The following is a 19,981-nucleotide window of genomic DNA, read 5'->3' on the forward strand; positions in this document are numbered from 1 at the left end:
CCCAGTAAGGGCATAACCTTGACCAACATACAAACCACGTTTAGTTAACACAAACTTATCACTTTCAAACACTAAACGAAACCCATTCTTGTTAAGCAACCAACCCGACACAAGACTCTTGCGCAATTCGGGAACATACAACACATTGGTTAACTTGAGCTCTCTCCCCGAAGTCCACTTGAGGATCACATCGCCTTCACCCTTGATATCGGCGATGGCGGCATTTCCCATATACAACTTGTCTTCACCGGATACTTCTTTCAAGTTATGGAACATAGTCTTATCCGGACACACATGACGGGTTGCACCCGTATCAACCCACCATCCTTTGATTCCATCGGTGGCAAGATTGACCTCTTCCAACTTAGCCGTGAGGTCGAAAATCATAACAGCAAGAGGCATGTCATCTTCGACCATATTTGCCCTTTCCTTCCTTGGATTCTTGCATTGATCAGCTCGGTGACCAGATTCACCACAATTGTAGCACTTCCCTTTGAACAAACTAACCTTCTTCTTCACACCACCATTCTTTGGACTCAAATCCATCTTTTTTCCTTTGTTCTTCTTAATAGGACATTTCCCTTTACCCTTGAAATTACCTTTTTCTTTGGAACTTTGGCCATGCTCAACAAAGTTGGCCTTAGCAAGACCTTCAATATGACCACCATTTTGAGCAACTCTATTGTCTTCCTCAATTCGAAGACAAACAACAAGCTCTTCAACGGTCATAGGTTTTCGCTTATGCTTAAGGTAATTTTTAAAATCCAACCAACTTGGGGGCAACTTTTCAATCATGGAAGCAACTTGAAATGTTTCACCAAGAACCATTCCTTCTGATAAGATTTCACTGATTATGATTTGCAATTCTTCAACCTGTGCCATAACAGTTTTAGAGTCAACCATTTTAAACTCTAAAAACCTTGCAACTATGAACTTTTTAGTTCTGGCATCTTCGGTTTTGTATTTCTTTTGCAAAGACTCCCATAATTCTTTGGCAGTTGTTATTTTGCAAAATACATTATACAGTGAATCAACATGGCTATTTAACACATAGTTTCGGCATAGATATTCAGAATGCTTCCAAGCATCAACAGCACTTACTGATTGAGCATCAGTAGAACCTTCAGGAATTTGAGGTGCTGTTTCAGTTAGGAATCTCGCAAGATTCAAAGTGGTCAAATAGAACAACATCTTTGGTTGCCACATCTTGAAGTTGTTACCAGAAAACTTTTCTGGTTTTTCACAGTGGTTGGCCATAGTTTGGGCAGCTTGGGTACCTACTAAAGGTCCCATGCTTGTAGAGACAGTATGTCCTACAGATTGAGAAACATTTGCACCAACGGTGTTGGTGGTGGTAGAAGAAGTAGTTCCATTAGTAGAGGAGTTCATTTCAGTAGCCATTTCTGAAATAGAACAATCAAAGTTTTACTAAAAAACTTGCAGAAATTAAAGACTAATTAAATGAATAACTTTACAGAAAAGTATATAACAAAGTTTTGGAAAAACATATTTATGTAATTCGAATTAACAGAATGGTGAAGAAAGAAAGTTCAGTTTTAAGATTGTTGGAGCACCATTCAAGAAAAAAAACAATATTATTGAAGATACATTCGAATTACAATAATAAAATTACAAGTAAATTAAGTACTACTAAACAATACAAGAAAGCAAAATAAATAACAGAACAGAAACATAAAGAAAGGCAAAAACGGACTAAGGATATGGTTAAACCAAGGTCCCTTAAAACTGATTTCGGGCCACCCAAGTGAACCCGACAGTTTCCGAGGGTACAACAACCAAAGCAGATTGTACTGCCGGAGTTAACCACAACCCGGAATTATACCTTCAAGAACAATACAAAATGAAGAAAGTGAAAGAAATTCTGGTTGATAATCCAGATTGAGAGAGTGTTTGTGTTATTGTTGAACTACCACACCACTAAGTATAGTTTATATACATATAAACTGGTTAGTGGATGTTTTAGTGGGACACATGTTGGTTTGCATGGTTAAACAACATGTGTTACACTTAAGACTAAGTCAAGTGTCCTGCCAGGTGCAAGGCCGAGCCATAAACAACCACCCACTGAGCCATAATCGAGCCATGTAAGCCATAACCGAGCCACACCGAACTAGCCAAAAATAAAGACGGCTCAATAGCGGCTCGCGGCGATGCGAGCGCCACTAAAACGCCACATTACGCCTCATCGCCCCCGGTCCCGGGCGTGTCGGGTGCTTTGCACCCTCCTAGCCCACTTGGGGTGTAGCCCCTTATAAGGAATTATAATTCCTCCAACACTCCTCCTTATAAACACACTTAATGTTTATTCTTCTACCAATATGAGACAAACTCACATTAGTTAATTACTCTTTCAACTCCTTTTAACATATCTATTAACTTGGATATTCTATGTTATTACATAAAATTTCCAACAACCCCTCTCTACAATTTTACATATATATTGAGTGAGTTTCCGAATGAATTTGGGGCCTGAAATCCTACAATGTTAAGATCTTAGCATGTTCATACACTTAAAAAAAAATGCATATACGAATTTCACAAGCATGTACTAGACACAAGGGCCCACATACATTGCTAGTATGACTTGTAATTTTTTTATAAAAGTTTTATTGACCAGAAAGCAAACCCATAGATGTATTTTCAGGTGCCGCCTCTGCATACATGTAAACATCATATATTCATACATTGCTAGCATGACAAATAATAGGGGGTCAGTTGTTCATTCATAGACTAAAGAGTGGCTTTTTGGATGAAGTCGTATATTATCAGTGGTTTTACCAGATAGAGGTAGATATGAAGATTTGTCAATGCATCCCATAGTCACACCTTGTTATTCAATCAAATACTGATTCTTAATAAGGTTGTTGAGGCTGTTTGGTCAGGGCTGTGTGGGGCTTCTCGGAGCTTAAAAGTTTGAACTTTTATAAATAAGTCCCTTTCAAAATGATAGCGCTATTTGGATATGCATTTAAGATAAAAAGCCCAGACCCAAAAAGCTCCTAAGAGCCCTGCAAGATCTATACGATACAGCCCCAGCTCTAATCTTTTGTGCCAAACATATCCATTGTTTTCAATTGTTGAATTCTGTTTTCTAGATAAACTTTTATTTTTGTTAGCTTTTTTAGATACCGCGCACATGAGACTTCAGTTTAGTGAAACCATGATTGCGAATAAGAATGACAGGATTCAACTTTTATTCCATTATGCAAAAGAATGATCTATTATTAACCGTGATTTAGAGGTTTCATTTTTAGCACGTGATCTTGAATTCTTGAAAAGTTATTAGACAGACACGACATTCTCTGCGATAAAGAGATTGACTAGATTTTGTGACATATTGAGCTAGGCATATGAGGTACAATTGTGCAAATCTGCCACCCCAGTTTATGTTTTTATATGAACTACAAGGTGCATCATGGCACTTTATATCAAGAATATGGGTTGCTCTTATTCTACTTTTATTCAGTATGATATCAAGAATTTATCGTGCAAAAGAAAAACTTAAGTATACAAAGTTCTGAATTCTGAAGCTTGCGATTGAACAGGGCAAACAGCTTAACAATAAAACCAAAAGTTAATTAGCAACTATATCTGAAATTAAATAGAAGTATTCATAAAGCTTACAATTTTGATTTCAACCCATCGTATTCTTAGTTAATTAGCAACTATATTTGAAATTAAATAGAAATATTCATCTATTGTAATAACATCTTTGGCGTCTTTCAGCTATACGTGCAGCCTCCATAACCTGCAAAGACGGTGCAGATCTTAATGATATGACAAGTTAAGAAATTTCTAGATATATATTAGTAATATGAAATTTGGTTTAACTTTTTTTGGTTGAATTGAAGTTGGTCACTTACTTGGGTCACTCATTGTAACGAGACCGGAGTTCTTAAACTGACAGTTCCAACTGTTTCTTCCTTGGGACTGATAGTATAAGTTCATGGCTATGGATGCATGATTGACCACATTATCCGGCGCATAACAAGACCCGCCTCTTTGCAAGATACTACAGTCCACTTTTGAGCAAGCATAGTTAATATTCTCTAATAGAGTCGCCTCGCTAGATGATGGTTTTGCCACACACCAAGTTTTCTGTTATGCCATTAATTCAACAAAATAGCCAACTTTAGTTACACATTACCCTACATTAATTTTTAGCTTTTTATTGTGCTTAATGTAGTTACAGATGCTTTAGGCTTTAAGATTTAGATAGAAAAACGTCGACATGTATAAAGCTAACCTTTTTCGGTCTAATGGGATAAAAAATATTACATTTTGATTAATGACATAGTAACAAAAGAAATCTTGAATGTTTAAGTTACCTGTGCTTGACCCATTCTTAGAAATCCAACTGCAAAGCAAGATCATTCACAAGAAGAAACAGAGTTAAACTTTAATCAAGATTCATGGGAGTATATTAGTTTATCTAAAAATGTGTTCAAAAAATGATAGATTCAAGAAAGCTGAGATGGGTTCCCATAATGCAATTGTGGAGCAGGGGCAAAAAGGTAAATTACCTGAAAGAATGGAAAGCAGAAGGATGAAAACAGAAGCACATAATACTCTAGCCATTGATGAGATTAGGATCTCCTATTGTAGTTGTACCTATGTGAGCAAAAAAAGAGGTATATAAAGGAAGTCTTGAGAGGTTCTTGCATAAGAATTATAAAAAAAAAGAAAAGAATTTGTAGATTTCAGACTTTACAGCTTTATTTGTACCAATGGTCTTTTATGTTGATAATTTGATATGTAACAAATGCATAAAAGAACTGGTTCTTAATGTGGTATTTTATCTCATGATCTCATCACCCTTGCAAGTTGTAAAAAAGAAGCTACTTTTAACATTGTGTATGCATCACATTTAATTTTTATGGGCACATGCAGGTCATGATCCATATCATGGATGTTAGTCTACATATGGTAACTTTATTTGATTTTGTACAAATAATAACATATATTTAAGAAATTCCTAAAAGGATATTGAAGTGGGGATAACATTAGAATGGACCAATGACCGAAAGAAAGGTTTCATGTTGGGCCATGAGGTTTCCTCATGATCGGATGAGCCAGTGACCCATCAGTAATTGTAAAAAATATATATTTTTTTAAAGAAAACAACATTTGATTGGGGTGTAAAAAACCAAGGCAAAATGAATTGAGATCCACAATAGAATTGGTGAAATTGAGGTACTTTAAAAGGAGAAAGAGATTAAGGTACTTTAGGTCATGTGAGTTAGGAGATCTAAAACAACTAAACAAGCACTAGTTCAAGCCATGTGACTTCTACATCAATTTTCATAGGAGGAGATTGGATTCTACATCTAATTTTATGATTTTTGCATAACATTTGTGTAGGAGTATTATTCCTAAAACAAATGCATCGAGTCGATGAACACACACAGGGCGTGTCTTTGGGTAACCCAGAATCCACTTTAGACCCGTACGCCCCTTTCCCAAAGATAGTACACATGTAATACTGATCAGCTACCGAGCTAGGTTGCTCGCTAAGAAAGTAAGAATCAAAGCCATGACTTGATTCTTAAAGGTCCCCATTAGAAACTACAAACATCATTGACTAAAACATAGGTTACCAAAAATTGGTTTGCCTAAAACCGTTCAATATTCACGTAAGGATGAAAAACGTAAACATGCTAAACTTTTTTATCACGAGGGGCGATTGCTAAAAAAGAGTTGGCCAAAATAGTAAAATCTCACGCTATGTATGCAGTTTAAATTAATCCTCTGACTTTAGAGGCACTTGGTCGTCTTTGAGTTCTTATTGCACTAATTGATTCGAATTCAATCGAACAAAAATTATTCATCTTCATTGTATCGAACCTCACATAATCTGGTACCCTACACAATCGATTTTCTCATATTGGAAAGACAGCCTTAATTACGACTTGAAACATATTCTTTAAAAGCAAATATATAAACCATTACTTGATATATTTGAGCTTAAAAAGTTACCTTAAAACTCGCAACAGCAAATGCCTCGGCCTTTAGCTCGATCAGTATTCTTTTCGAATGTATGGTGTAGAGGTATTTATATTAGCGTGTAGATATAATTATGGTATGTATAGATATGACTCCGTATTAAGATCAATGTATACCTAGTCCTAAAATAGTGCTAGGAATATGTAATGTATTGAGTTTGTATAGTTTTATACTAACACAACGCAAAATTGGGCCATCATATCAAATTCTCAACATCCAATCTTTGATATTAAAATGTATGTATGTGAATATTGTGATTTTTTCTATATTTGGATTTTTCTAATATATGTTCTAATTAAAGAAACTTGTTCCATGTATTTAATAAATTTAAAATTTTCTAACGAATTTAAAAGCACCTCTTGTATTGACAACAACAATAATAATATGGAGTATATTACTATATATAGTGTTTCCTTTTTTTGAGAACCATTTTTTTTAAGAATTATGAGAACTCTTAAAATATGTATTTGTTCATTCACATGTGAAATAATATAAACATGTATGTTGTAAAAGAAACTTTTTTAAGAAACCTTCAAAATAGCCTTTTGTGAACTAGTGAGTGCATTTGATCACGTTTTTTGTTCACATGTGATAAACGACTATATATAAGGTTTTAAAAAAAAAAATTATTCTACAACATATGTTTTTATGACGTTTCACATGTGAATGAACAAAAAAAAAACATGTGATCCAATAAGAAATTTAAGGGTTCTTACGGTTTTTACAAAAAAATGCGTTCTCAAAATAAGGGTCCCTAGTGTGTGTATATATATATATATAATCTCTTTTTTTTTCTTTTTAATGACAGGGTTGAATAACATTGTCTCTTTATATAAACAAATCTAATTCTAAAGGAAACCTTATTATTATCAGAAACCTTGTTTCCATTTTAGGGGTATTTTAGTCCCACTTAGTTGCTACAAGTACCGATCCATCATTCAATTCATAGAATCTAATCTTTCGAAAGTCATAAAGGCCAACGATTATGAATTTTACTTACAAATCCCATTTGGTTCTTTCTCTTATGCAAATTCAATATGCTTTAAAATAATGTTAGGAAGTAAAACTGTTGCAAATTAAATGTAATTTGGAAATGTGTATAATTGAGATTAAAGCTGAAACTTATTCCCAAATGCATATGGCAAGCTCAAGATTTGCGATTTTGGAACAATAACCTGTATTAAAACCAAGCACATGGTCAAGATGATCAATGCAAAGTTTATGTTTATAAATAAGACAAAATCAAAGAAGTTGTTGGCTTGTTAATTACCACTCGTATAGAACTTTCGTCTTTCCCTTCAAAGAATGTTGAAAAATAAATTTAACGAACCATTATATTTAAAATCTTTTTTATTTTTTTGAAGGGATTTTACGCTAATTGGCTTATTATACTTAAATCTTTACTAGCTAGATTAGTAAATGAAAAAAGGTTTAAGTTTATCTCCCTAGGTAAATTAGGAATTCCATGTTCTTTGTATTGAACACATAAATGATGTTGATCAAGAACAAACTTTTATACATAAAAGCAATCATAACCTTCCCATTTCCCTTTACCTTGAATCTTGATTTAAATTTTCTTAAAAGGAGTTACCGACCCATTATCGGTTTTCCACCCACCACTCCTCTTCCATGACCAACATGAGATGAGAGAATGTAAATCACGTACCACTATGATTAAAAGGGACATGAGGTGAAATTTGATCCCTCGGTCTCCGTTTATATGTACATGTCATGATGTCCCACACCACTCGGCTCATCCCAAGATCGTCTCCTTTGCATCCCAAAAGAAGACCCTTTTCTTTTTTATAACTACCACACTAGTATTTGACAGCAATTTTGTTTTATCATTAAAAGATTTGAATAAAAATAAAAACAGAAAACCATATCCACATATTTAAAATCTTGGGGGCCCTGTTAATATAGATAGGAATTGAAGTGTTGAATATTTAACTAGTACTAGCATATATATAAATTTTTTGTACTGATCGAGAAACTAACAGAAAGACAATGACGGCATTAGGCATTGGAGCAATTCCCAGATCAATGTGGCTTCTGCCACACAACAAATTTGTATTTCCAAATCCAAATTCAAACACTAGAAATACTGCACATTTTCCTGAAAGAATCAGAATTCCATCAAACAATGTCTCTTTGCAAAAGTTTACAGCTTCATTTTCCACAAAGGCTGCTGCTTTTTCAGGTTAGTTTACTTTTTCCTTTATCTTCTATGCAAATTGTTCAGAAATGCATATGCCCATATGAAATCTTGACAAATTTGTTGTGTTTTGTGTGTCTGTTTGTGATCATGTATGTATAGTAGGAAAAACAGAATATGCAGAAGAGCCTGCTACTAATGTAAAATTTCAGACATTATTGAATCTTCCTGGTTGCTCAAGTTCATTATCTTTGATTGGAACAGGTTAACCTCTAAATCATCATTTCCATTTTAGGATAGGTGTATGAGTTAGCAATGTACTTATGCAGATGTTCCATATGTGTCATTGTACTTTGTTATTCCGATATGATCGTTAAAAGTAGATTTTGTGTCCTCCATAGGATTCAGAGAAAAGGTTTTTGCGATAATTGGCGTTAAGGTCTATGCGGCTGGGCTTTACCTGGATCCTGCTATCTTGGATAACTTACAGGAATGGAAAGGACGAACGGCATCTGATATTCAAGACGATTCGTCTTTGTTTGACTTAATTTATCAGGGTAATATAAGTTTGTTTGTGTCTTAATATTAGATAGTTAAGATTGAAATGCTTACATGGTTATGGAAATGCAGCTCCTCTAGAGAAATCATTACAAATAGTTCTAGTGAGAGATGTTGATGGAAAAACATTCTGGGATGCATTAGATGAAGCCATATCGCCAAGAATTAAATCGCCCACTTCTGTTGACCAAACAGCTCTAGCTACATTCCGTGGTATCTTTCAAGGACGGCCATTAAAGAAGGGAACTTCCATATTCTTAACTTGGGTTGACCCCTCCAAAATGCTGGTTTGTTTGACCATACTTTACCTTTACTAAATGATACTAGTTGGTGATGAACAACTGTTAATGCTGGTAATGGAGTCCAGATGGTGGGGGGACTGGGTAACAGGCCAAAACAGGTTTGGGTTGAAATATACTCCGCATCATTTTTTTTAAGTAGATATCAAATGTGCCGAGCCAGGTTGGGTTGATCCGTGAAAAGGTACTTTGTTCAATTTTGAAAATAAGTTAGCAATAATGAATAGGATATGTCTTACAAAACAGTATAAGTGTATAACTACAAGAATGATTTGAATCTTCAAATACAGATGAATTAGGCATTGGAGGTTTAATGCATTACAAACAGTATTTGGGCAACGTTCATACCTTCTGCATTGTTCAACTTTGCCCGGTTCTACTTTTAGATTAAGAATAGTTTATCTAACCCGTTTAATATTAAACACATTCCAACTGACCCATTTATATTTAAACGGGTTAAAACTGTTACCACTGAACACGAGTCGTGAACTTACAATATGGTGTGCGCACAGATTCACTTATCAGCCGAAGGGATTCCATCGGCTTCAGAAGCTACAATTGAGTCACAAAATGTGACACTCTCTTTATTTGACGTGTTTTTTGGACGGGCTCCCGTTTCTCCTACCTTAAAAGCTTCAGTTAGCAAGGGCTTGGCTTCAACTCTAAAATGAACTCGGGGTAAGCGGCAGATATCTACACTTAGCTATGGCTTGGCTTCTTTCAGCTACAGCTTGACTTCATGAAACGAGTCCTTTTATGTTTTCTTGAATAAATGTAACTTTGGCTTCATGCTTGTAAAATTTCCAACATAAAAGTCGTGACCATGATAATGAATCAAACAATGTGATCCGGTTTAATCTTTTCTAGCATCTTTACAACTTCTGACATGTTTGGTCTTTGGGATGGATCTGTTTCTAGGCACATTAGTGCTATCATAAATACATCGTTAATTTCATCTATTGGGTAGCACTCTAATCTGTTATCAAGAAAATATTCTTCCTTCTTATCGTTAACTACTGCTTTCACCTGTCGTGACATAATACTTTAGGATTACTAAATCACTTAATACATATAAAAATACGCAAGAACATTGACTTTAAAGACTTACCCATGTTACAAGCTTAGTTCCCTCCTCGATAAATGCTTCATCTGTTGGTCTTCTCCCAGTTAAAAGCTCCAGTAAAACAACACCAAAACTATATACATCCCCTTTTGTTGTTGCTCTTCCGGTGTCAAAATATTCTGAAAGCAAAAGTATTCCCTTAAATAAAAACAGTTTCAACTCATTTACTTACGACTACGTGCTATTTCAAATGGGTTAAATTTAAATTATATACAGTTAAAGAGGGAAATGGGTCCGATGGGTTGAAGACTTCAAACCATCCGAAGACAAGTTTTAAAATGCGACAACCTGCCAAATCATTTTATATATCTATAGCTGGATTGCTATAGTACAAATATTGTTTTTTGTAACTATAGATAATTACGAATTAGTCATTCATAAAAGGAATCTAGAACTGTTTGTGGGTCAACCTCGATCATCCAGCCTATTTCGGCCGTTACCAATATATGACTTGTGCCTAACCCCTTTTGACCTGTTGACTAACCCGCCCGACCCAGCTTGCCTCCTTTCATCATATCCGCACATAGTTTTTACGAGTTGATGATAGATTTATTGAGATCATACCAGGGGCTAAGTATCCAAAAGTCCCGGCTACTAAAGTGGAGACATGAGTCTTGTCTTGCTCCATTAGTGTGGCTAACCCAAAATCAGAAACTCGAGCCTCCATGTTTCCGTCTAACAAAATGTTGCTCGATTTGATATCTCTATGAATAATATGAGGAATACAATCATTATGAAGATATGATATTCCCCTTGCAGCACCTACTGCTATTTTGTATCTTGCATCCCAGTCTAGGACCATGTCCATCGTTCTTCCTACATCATTCATTATCAATGTAAACAATCAACACATGCCTATTTGACTTTTGAAGTCAAAGAACTAAACTTAACTTCAAACTTCAAGTAAAATTTTACATTACTTGAGAGATTACGATGACAAAATCAAAACTAGTAACGTAGCATGATAATAGAAAACAAAATTTTACTTATGCAGGCATAACTAATTTCATATGATTCACAATTAGAAAGTTAAAGATTTGAAGTCAAACTGTATAGACCCATACCATGTAGTAATGAGTCCAAACCTCCATTAGGCATCAACTCATATATCAGCAGATTGAAATTGGGCGCGCTGTAATAACCATAAAGACTAACAATATTACGATGCTTTATATCTCCCATGGCTTCCAGCTCTCTCTCAAAACCTCGATCATGCTCTGTAGTGTCTCTGCTTAGCTTTTTCACAGCAAAAGACATCGAGTCGTTTATTGTCAGTCTATAAACTGTGCCATACCCTCCAGATCCTATTCTATCCTTGCTGGTCAGATTCATAGTCTTTTTCAAGAAAATGTTCGATTTTAGGGACTTTATCTTTGTTGATCTAAACAACACCAATTTTCCACCTGGGTATGCATGCACATCAAAATATGTCAAGCTGAAAACAGCAAAAATACATATAAAAGAAAAAATGTATACTTATATAATGATACAGCAAAAAAAAAAAAAAAAAAACAAGAAGGTAATACCAGAGAAGCTATCTTGAATCACCAACTGCTTTCGTTTCCATCGTCTATAGCAAAGCATTGCTATAATGATCTTTGAGATAACAAAAGCTAGTACACATATTGTGATGTATAGTCCCAGAAACCGAGAATTACCCATGTCGTTTTGGTAGCACCAAGATAAATATTTTTAAGCAGTATCAACCAAAACAAGATTATGTGATAGGCATGGAAATTTAAATATTATAGTATGGCTCATGAATTCAAATGTGGGACTTAAAACTCATTTTTTCTGACTTTCGTCTAGTTTCAGACTTCAAAGGGTCCCATTTGTTATCTTACACCTTTGACACTAGAAATTGGATGAACTTCTTATGATTTAAGAAAACTATTTGTTAAAGAGAAGGTGAAAACTTGCTGAGGTATATGTGTAAATGATGTTGCATAAAGAAAAAGGTAATGACCTTATGTAGTTTCACTGTATACTTATTTGACGTTTTTGTGTCACATTGTGGCTTGTGGGATCATGTTAACCGACACATGTCGGGTCTGGTCACGAATGAAGTCGAGCCGTATGGAACTATAGTACTAGTTGATGTTGGCATTAACTTTAATCATATAGATGAAAGTGGCCCTTTTTTTCCAATAAAGGGGGGAGTACTTGAGACATGTGAAAAGCTTCTAGTTGCTGGTTGTTTACATATACTTTTATTTAAAGAACAGCTGTTGTTTTGAAGTGATTTTGGTAGAAGTCGGGTAGGATCATTATATTTGCAACAAAGTTTGGGCTTTTTTGTCAACAAAGCTAGTACTTTCAATGACTTTCACATGTTTCAAACTTCTCTCCTAACATGTCTGGCGAGTTGACATTTCTTTATCAAGTACGAGTATTTTCAATGTTCTTGATTATTAGATCAGTAACCGGTATAGATGGTTAATGTGCGTGTAAACATATTTTCAGCATTTGATTTCCTCTTTAGTTTTCATATGCAACTATTTTAAAGTTCAAAAGTTCAAAAATAAGGATGGCTCTTGACTGGTTTTAAAGATAGACTTTTTTAGCCAACAGTAGATCACTCCATTCCATGCGTTGATACAAACAATTTATTTCAGTATTTGCTTATTTCAAAGCTAAAAAACAAGTACAATATACAGCAACTAAAACAACACTTTAAACTAAAATGTAAGAAAAATCAAGAAAGTGGAAGAGCCGCAAACGATCACCTCTATGATAATCCCATATGAACAACACCAACTTCTCTATGAGAAGCAACAGCAACTGCTGCTGCTCCTGCCACACCAAATTGAGATTGGGGCTGCATGAACTTGGCATCAATTGGCTGTTGACCATGTGGTTGGTTGTAATACGGGTTACTGTTGACCAGCCCTGGTGACAACTTCCCTGCTGTTGGCTGCTGTTTAACCAAAGAAGATGAATCCCTATCGCCTTCTGTCCCATTAATCTTCCCTTGATTCCCACTGTTGCCCCTATATGCATAATGTGGCGAAAGACCGACTGTGTTTCTAACCACTACCCGTGGATCATACTCATCTTTCATGTCTCTGCTACCTTCCAAGGGAAGAACCGGACCCACTACTCTTCCTGATCGTATTTTTAAAGAAAAACAATACATCAACACCCAGGTTTCACATGACTTGGTATAGCTCGAAGGCAATTGAAAACATTACTTACCTTTGGGCATCCTAGGGGGTGGTCTAGCAGCGGCATGAAAAATGTTTCCAGTTGCATCTGCAACCCTACCACCACCATTCGACACGCTCTCCACCATTGGTCTGTTCTCAAATGCAGCCAAACATTGCTGCAGCTTGGGAGCAGTCATACTTGAAGAAATTGTAGACCTGAGTGTACAAAAACATAAAAAGGTTAATCAATGCCATTTAGAATCTAAGAAAGCAAAATGCAAATCTGATTTTGTTGCAAAAAAATCAATATGTTTAAAGCAAAATACACTTTTAGCTTAGCCATGTCATCTTCCATATCTATATTCACCTCTTTTGATATTTCCTGAAAAATATCTTCTTTATAGGCCCTGGATGGCTAGATGTTGTCAAAGGCTTAATAATGTTCACTTCACTGTGATTCTCTTACAACAAATTTACATATAAAAGATGCAAACTTTATAATAGAAGGCTCGAGTCGTACATCAGTGATTCAGTGCACCCAACTACAACCCTCCAAACTTCTAGGTGATCTACATCTAAACAATATTCTGATGTAAACAATAATGATAGTCGAGTGAAATAGCAAGTCAAGTTGAGACCCTTATACCTCAAAAATGAAAATGGGATTGGGAGGTACTTCTAACTATGCATGTCATGTTTCTATTCACTAACTTCAAAATCCATATTTTCCAATACAAAGAGGATTTGAACATACAAGATAAATCTGCAATTAAATTAGTAGTCGATGTCTAATTTCTTCATTTCGTAGGGAGGTCATGAGGTTTGTGCAAAAGCATAGTTGTCAAAAGCGACGGCGAACTCAAAGCGCAAAGACCCTAAATGAGGCGAAGGCGAGAGGCGCAAAAAAAGCGCACGCCCGGAAAAAAAGGCGCACTAAAGTAAAAAACGAACCAAATGTCTTTCAAATTAGTAAATACCATCTAAATAACCTATAATGCATTCAATCAAAAAGTTTACCACAAATTGTTTAAACCTATGTTACCAATGACCGAAATTTCAGTGGGATTTTGGTATAATAATTTATAATAATAATAATAATAATAATAATAATAATAATAATAATAATAATAATAATTTAATTAAAATAAAAAATAATAATAATAATAATAATAATAATGTGAAAGGTCAAAGAGTGGTTGTAAAGTGTAGAAGAGAGTAATAAATTGCAATATCTAGTTGTTTATGTACTCTGTTAAAAAAATAATAATAAAAAAAAAAGAAAACAAGTTGCCCAATAAACGTCCCAAGAAAAAAAAAAAAACAGTACTGGCTATTTCCAAGAAAAAAAAACAGTTGGTTGTCACTCTCCCTCTCTCTCACTCTCTTTATTCTAGTATCCCTCTTCCTTGTTCCATCTCCCACATTCAAACCCTAACAACCATATTATCCACAACAGCCACCATCATCGATGACCGGCGACCATCCACCACCCTCTCTCGCCACAAGATCCGATTTCCAGACCTGTTGTGAGGCAGATCCGGTCAACTTTGACCGTTGACCATCGTTTGACCGGGTAAGATTAGGTTTTTGAACGCCTGATTTGCATGTACGCCTGTGCCTAGGTTTTCAGGCGGCCTAGGTGCGCCTCGCCGTCGCACTGCACCTAGGCGGACCAGGCGAGCGCCTTTGACAACACTGTGCAAAAGCTAATCTCGACTCAAATCAAACCAAACCGGCAAACCAATACCCATTATATCCAGCCATGTTCTTAGTTGTAACTTGTAAAGTTATTTAGAAACCAACTGTTCAGGCTATTTGCAGAAACTGATTATCGTCAAGAACCAAAACTGGACCAGATTTTCCTAGAAATAGAAAGTACTTTCCATTTAAGGCTAGCAAACTTGCACACGTATACCACCATTCTCCTTGAGCATTTGGTTTGGGAGCAACTTAAGATAGACTCATAGACCTTAGATAATGCTGCTAGGAAACGGCTAACATGTACCCAGGAGGCCAGGATTATCCTAATTTGAGAGACTTGATCCCAATTAATGAAAGTGTCACCATTAATCGCAATAACCTTGGTTTTGGTAATGTTCTATATTTTCCAAACACAAACGCATCTGATTATCACAATTTTAAACATTCTACAGCATATTCTATTACCAGCTTCTCATTTGATACATCATTCAGTTAATGAAGATCATATCCTCACTTTCAAAATGCACATCCAAACAACTAATATGGACCAAATAAAATTCAAGAATAGATCCTAATACCAGCAAGTTGATCGAATGGTAAACTATAGCAATCTTACCTAGGGACGGAAACATGCTTCCTCTCAGGAGGTATAACAGGTCCACTTTTCCCAACATTTTCCTCTAAATATGCAAACTGCCTCCTAAATTGACCAACGGCACTGCACAAATCAAAAACATGTTAAACCAAAGAAGAACCCAATAGAAAAGATAGCTAACAACAAATAAAAACCGAATACTATTAAAAACCTGGGATAAAGAAAGTTTGTGCGATCGTTCCCAGCCATATAATCTTTAAGCAACTGAGGGTGGTATTCAAGAATCTCTCGGAATATCAATTCTCTAATGTCCTCCTTTGTTACTCTTCGCCTTTCAAACTCAAACTCCAACTTTGAGAATGACTGGCATGAAGGCTCCCTCTCGACCTTCGAAAGTCCCTTGAAGTAAGGATCAGCCAGTGCCTAACAACACATGCTGAATAATTCAGCTAGCTACTTAAAGAGAGAACAATTAAGCCTTGAATCAACAATAAAACATACTTGCTCTGCAGTAGGTCGATCCTTTGGATCGAACGCTAACAGCCTTTGCAATAGCCGTAATGCCAACGGATCAACATTTACAAACTTCTCAGAAAACGTCACAGGTTTCTTTCTACGCATATCGGTCAAGTATTTTCTTGCCTTGTCATTACGAACCTGCACAAGGTTATATATACGGTAGTTAGATTTTTTTTTTTTTTTTTTTTTTTGAAACCGAGTAGGAGCTGGTAAATCAGAATCAGGACATCAGTAGAATATAAAAGGCTGTTAGAGATGTGTGTGTTTACTGTTTGACATTGTAATAATCAGATAATTAGCTGTTAAGCATATAGAAACTCTTGTTAACTTAGTAACCACAACAATAACCACCAAAAAATTACTCTTCTACGATCCTAATTTACAAATTTTAAAAGAAAAGAAAATCTGTTTTCTATCAACTATGATAGTACTTTTTATAAATTGTTTGTTAAAACTTCAAAAACTAACATCAATGCATCTTTGTTCTTGTCTTTCTTTTCATAATAACATGAATAGCATATATTGACAACAGTCAGAACACTTAAAATAGTGTAAGAAAAGAGATCCAAAATAAGTACTTTTTAGTCGAGGAATAATAACTATCAACTAATAATCAGCATTAAGTTGCAATAACTAGATAAAAAGTTTCAAACAGCTTTTAACATATAACTACATTTTATAAAACAATATATTATTGACTTTATAACACAGAGAGGATACAAGGAAACATACTCTAGAAATGGTATCTGGTGACGGTGTCCCAAGAAGATCGGTGATAAGTTCCAACTGATGAACTACACTTTTGCCAGGAAAGAGTGGCTTTCCGGTCAATACTTCTGCAAATATACATCCAATGCCCCAAATATCAACAGCAGGTGTATACTGCAATCAAGATAGCAACAAAAAATGAGAAATATCATAGGGGCAATATTAAAGATAACAAACAAACCGACTACAAATTGACACAGACCCTGATACGGTTACCTGAACAACCGAAAACTCAACTTCCAAGAGAAATTGAAAAGATCAATTCAAGGAACCCAAAATCTAAAGCAATAATACGTGAAACTCTTGGTCATTTGTCATAAAATATTTTATCTTTGATATTCTAGGAGAAGACTCTCAATATAGTCTAGTTATACCTTTGAATAAAAAGATCCGCATAGCTCAGGAGCCCTATACCATCTTGTTGCAACATAATCCTATAATGTTATTGAAAGAAATAGATAGTAAGATGACATATTAAAGTACACTGTTGAATACATAATGTGTAAAAAATAGATAAATAACCTACCGTCCAAAATATTGTTGTTGGGGTATCCGTAAATGCAGCTCTTGCTAACCCAAAATCGCATATCTTGAGTTTGCAATTTGCATTTGCCAATATATTCTTTGGTTTCAGATCCCGATGATACACATTTGCTGATTTTATATAACTCGCATCAGTTTTGGTTCCAAAGAAAATGGTATAGTCTAGCATAATTCCACTCACAAAATTACATCAATAGGAGATCTGGTTACCTGTATGCATATATTTCAAAGCTCGTAGCATTTGATATAAGAAAAACCGATGGTGCTCATGTGTCAAGTCATCATTGGCCTTTATGACTTGGTGAAGATCAGACTCCATGAGTTCAAATACCACATAAATATCTTTGAAGTCCCGTCTTGATGGTGGCATCATGATACGCTTAATTTCAACAATATCAGGATGGCGTAGAAGCCTAAGCAATTTAATCTCACGCAAAATTCGAATAGCATCAGATGAATGTTCAAAAATGTTGGTAATTTTCTTTATTGCAACCTTCTCTCCTGTTTGTGTATCAACGGCTGCACAAACAACTCCATAACTTCCTTTCCCAATTATTTCAATGATCTTGTATCGGTTTGATTCGCCATACTCGGTAAAGAATTCAATGTCTTTTGGACTCTGCACCGCATTCATCGTGAGGTCAGATTACACATGTCATCAAGTCAAATAAAAGTGGTATGGATCTCAAACACAACAAATTACTATAAACAACGTGAACAAAACAAGAAATACAACCAGAATATGCATATATGCACCCCTACTTTTCGGGCAACACACACACACCCATCTGACAGCACACCCTACACCTTAAATGCCACTAGTTACCACACAAAAAAGCAAAAGATGTCCACATTGCTCAACTACCAGTTACTTAATAAGAAGGCAAACTAATAAAAAGTATGGATCTTTACAACCCCATAACAATATTGAATTAACATATGAAACAGAAACATGCAAAGAAACAAAAAGGAAAAAAAAAAAGTGTTCACATCAAAAGTTTCCCCGAAACTTCTATAGTTCTATCGAATTGAAAATCATAACAATCCTGAAACTTGTCAACCCCATTAAATCTAAATGCTCCCCCGGCTTTTTCTGATACTTAGATCACTATGAAACAGAGACTCATAAACCAATTCCCCTATAACCAGCTAGAATTTACTTAAATATACATTTAACCCAAAATTGAGCTAGTTGACTGCTATCTAATCTAAGTTCTAAAAACACAAAATCCCTTAACAACCTTAACTAAAATAATACAAAAATAATAATCTCATCCTTAATATCCCTAAAGATCAAAACTTTAAGCAAAACTCAATATATACATATATACATCCATATATATAACACCACATAAAACAATAAACAGCTATAATAATATAAAATATATATGTATATATATATACATATAAGTAGAGCTAAGCTACTTATAGATGTGTATATATATTATAAATTATATACCTTTCTTCGCCGATCTTGCTGCTGCATCTTTACTTTGTCTTTTTACAAAATCAAATTTAGAAATGAATTTAAGAAAAACTCACAAATCAAAAATAGAACCCAAAAAAGAAAAAAAAAAAGTTAATTTCTTTAAATATCAAGAAATTAAAATTTTAAAAAAATTATCCACATTTGCCCCACCTACCGCGACTACGAATAAGCAAACTAAAATCCTCAGAAATGTCTAGATAATATTCACTCATCCAATTCTCTTAATTTTTATCAAAAATGAAAAAAATAAATAAAAATCAAAACCCTAACCCTAATTTAATTTAATTAGATTAGTGTTTAATTAGATATCGCCACCGACAAAGCTTTACTCCAAAAATTAATTTTTTATTAATTAATATCAAAAACACTGTTATTGTTATTATTAGATCGATTAATATATTTATAAGTTGAATTTTGAGTAAGGCTAAAATAGGTTACTGATGAGATTTTGGATTTTGGATTTCAAGATTTTTTTATTTTTTATTTTTTGAAAAAAAAAACGAGTAATAATTTTGGCCGGCTATATATTTATGTGGCTGATTTTTGAAGAAAGAAATGTAAAGAGAGAGAAGGAAAGAAAGAATGTGAATAAAGGGGGTGGGGTTTGCTTTTATAGATTTAAAATTTTTTAAAGTAAGAAGAAATATTAATATGATAATAATAATTTAATTAAATTTATGAAGTGGATTTCCAATTGTTTATCCACCGATGATGATATTAAAATAGAAGTCATAGAAGATGAGTTTGCAAATGGAGTACGGAGTTTCCTTTCTTGTTTTGAACCTTCCTTTTTACTACTACATATTTTAATTATTTTTATAAAAAACAATTATAATCGACAAGGAAAATTATATCACGTGGTTTTTCATTCGTTTGGAAATGCTTTTTTTTTATATATATATATTTATTAAAGAAAGTTGATAACTTATACGCAACATTAATATTTTGTTGCTTTTGTGAATTGCGTATCTATACTTCATTAATAAGCAAACTACCCCACCCCCTTTTAACGCTTCTATCTTTAAAATGTCTTTTATGTCCTCCTAATTTACACTACCTTA

At 34.6% G+C, this 19,981-nt stretch overlaps 4 protein-coding genes across 6 annotated transcripts; 1 reads left to right on the top strand and 3 right to left on the bottom strand.

Annotated features, from left to right (window-relative positions):
• Positions 1-3,536: 3,536 nt before the first annotated feature.
• LOC122592462 (glucan endo-1,3-beta-D-glucosidase-like) lies at positions 3,537-6,056 on the bottom strand. Of its 2 annotated transcripts, none has more exons than XM_043764698.1 (5): positions 5,998-6,056; positions 4,545-4,632; positions 4,350-4,378; positions 3,885-4,119; positions 3,537-3,769 (listed from the first exon to the last, which is right to left on the bottom strand). In XM_043764698.1, exons 2-5 carry the CDS (start codon positions 4,597-4,599, stop codon positions 3,744-3,746), a joined length of 345 nt encoding a protein of 114 aa, XP_043620633.1. In that variant the 5' UTR covers positions 4,600-4,632; positions 5,998-6,056; the 3' UTR covers positions 3,537-3,743. The 2 variants fall into 2 exon arrangements, with proteins under 2 accessions (XP_043620633.1, XP_043620632.1); XM_043764697.1 differs by lacking the exon at positions 5,998-6,056 and adding an exon at positions 4,733-4,802.
• Positions 6,057-7,985: 1,929 nt separating this feature from the next.
• LOC122592461 (fatty-acid-binding protein 3, chloroplastic) lies at positions 7,986-9,893 on the top strand. Of its 2 annotated transcripts, none has more exons than XM_043764695.1 (5): positions 7,986-8,224; positions 8,342-8,443; positions 8,581-8,736; positions 8,810-9,024; positions 9,549-9,893. In XM_043764695.1, the coding sequence occupies exons 1-5, from the start codon at positions 8,032-8,034 to the stop codon at positions 9,705-9,707; spliced, it is 825 nt and encodes a 274-aa protein (XP_043620630.1). In that variant the 5' UTR covers positions 7,986-8,031; the 3' UTR covers positions 9,708-9,893. The 2 variants fall into 2 exon arrangements, with proteins under 2 accessions (XP_043620630.1, XP_043620631.1); XM_043764696.1 differs by having other exon boundaries at positions 8,345-8,443.
• Positions 9,871-12,092, bottom strand: LOC122592459 (receptor-like serine/threonine-protein kinase At1g78530). The gene is made up of 5 exons (XM_043764694.1): positions 11,686-12,092; positions 11,224-11,562; positions 10,724-10,975; positions 10,145-10,278; positions 9,871-10,062 (listed from the first exon to the last, which is right to left on the bottom strand). Exons 1-5 carry the CDS (start codon positions 11,819-11,821, stop codon positions 9,871-9,873), a joined length of 1,053 nt encoding a protein of 350 aa, XP_043620629.1. The 5' UTR covers positions 11,822-12,092.
• Positions 12,093-12,698: 606 nt separating this feature from the next.
• Positions 12,699-19,377, bottom strand: LOC122590743 (mitogen-activated protein kinase 19-like). Its single transcript, XM_043762919.1, has 10 exons — positions 18,891-19,377; positions 17,642-18,050; positions 17,415-17,542; positions 17,263-17,322; positions 16,853-17,002; positions 16,103-16,258; positions 15,813-16,024; positions 15,623-15,724; positions 13,355-13,521; positions 12,699-13,264 (listed from the first exon to the last, which is right to left on the bottom strand). The coding sequence occupies exons 1-10, from the start codon at positions 18,915-18,917 to the stop codon at positions 12,888-12,890; spliced, it is 1,788 nt and encodes a 595-aa protein (XP_043618854.1). The 5' UTR covers positions 18,918-19,377; the 3' UTR covers positions 12,699-12,887.
• Positions 19,378-19,981: the final 604 nt, after the last annotated feature.

Source organism: Erigeron canadensis, chromosome 3 (assembly GCF_010389155.1).
Source record: "Erigeron canadensis isolate Cc75 chromosome 3, C_canadensis_v1, whole genome shotgun sequence".
Taxonomy (NCBI): Eukaryota; Viridiplantae; Streptophyta; class Magnoliopsida; order Asterales; family Asteraceae; genus Erigeron; species Erigeron canadensis.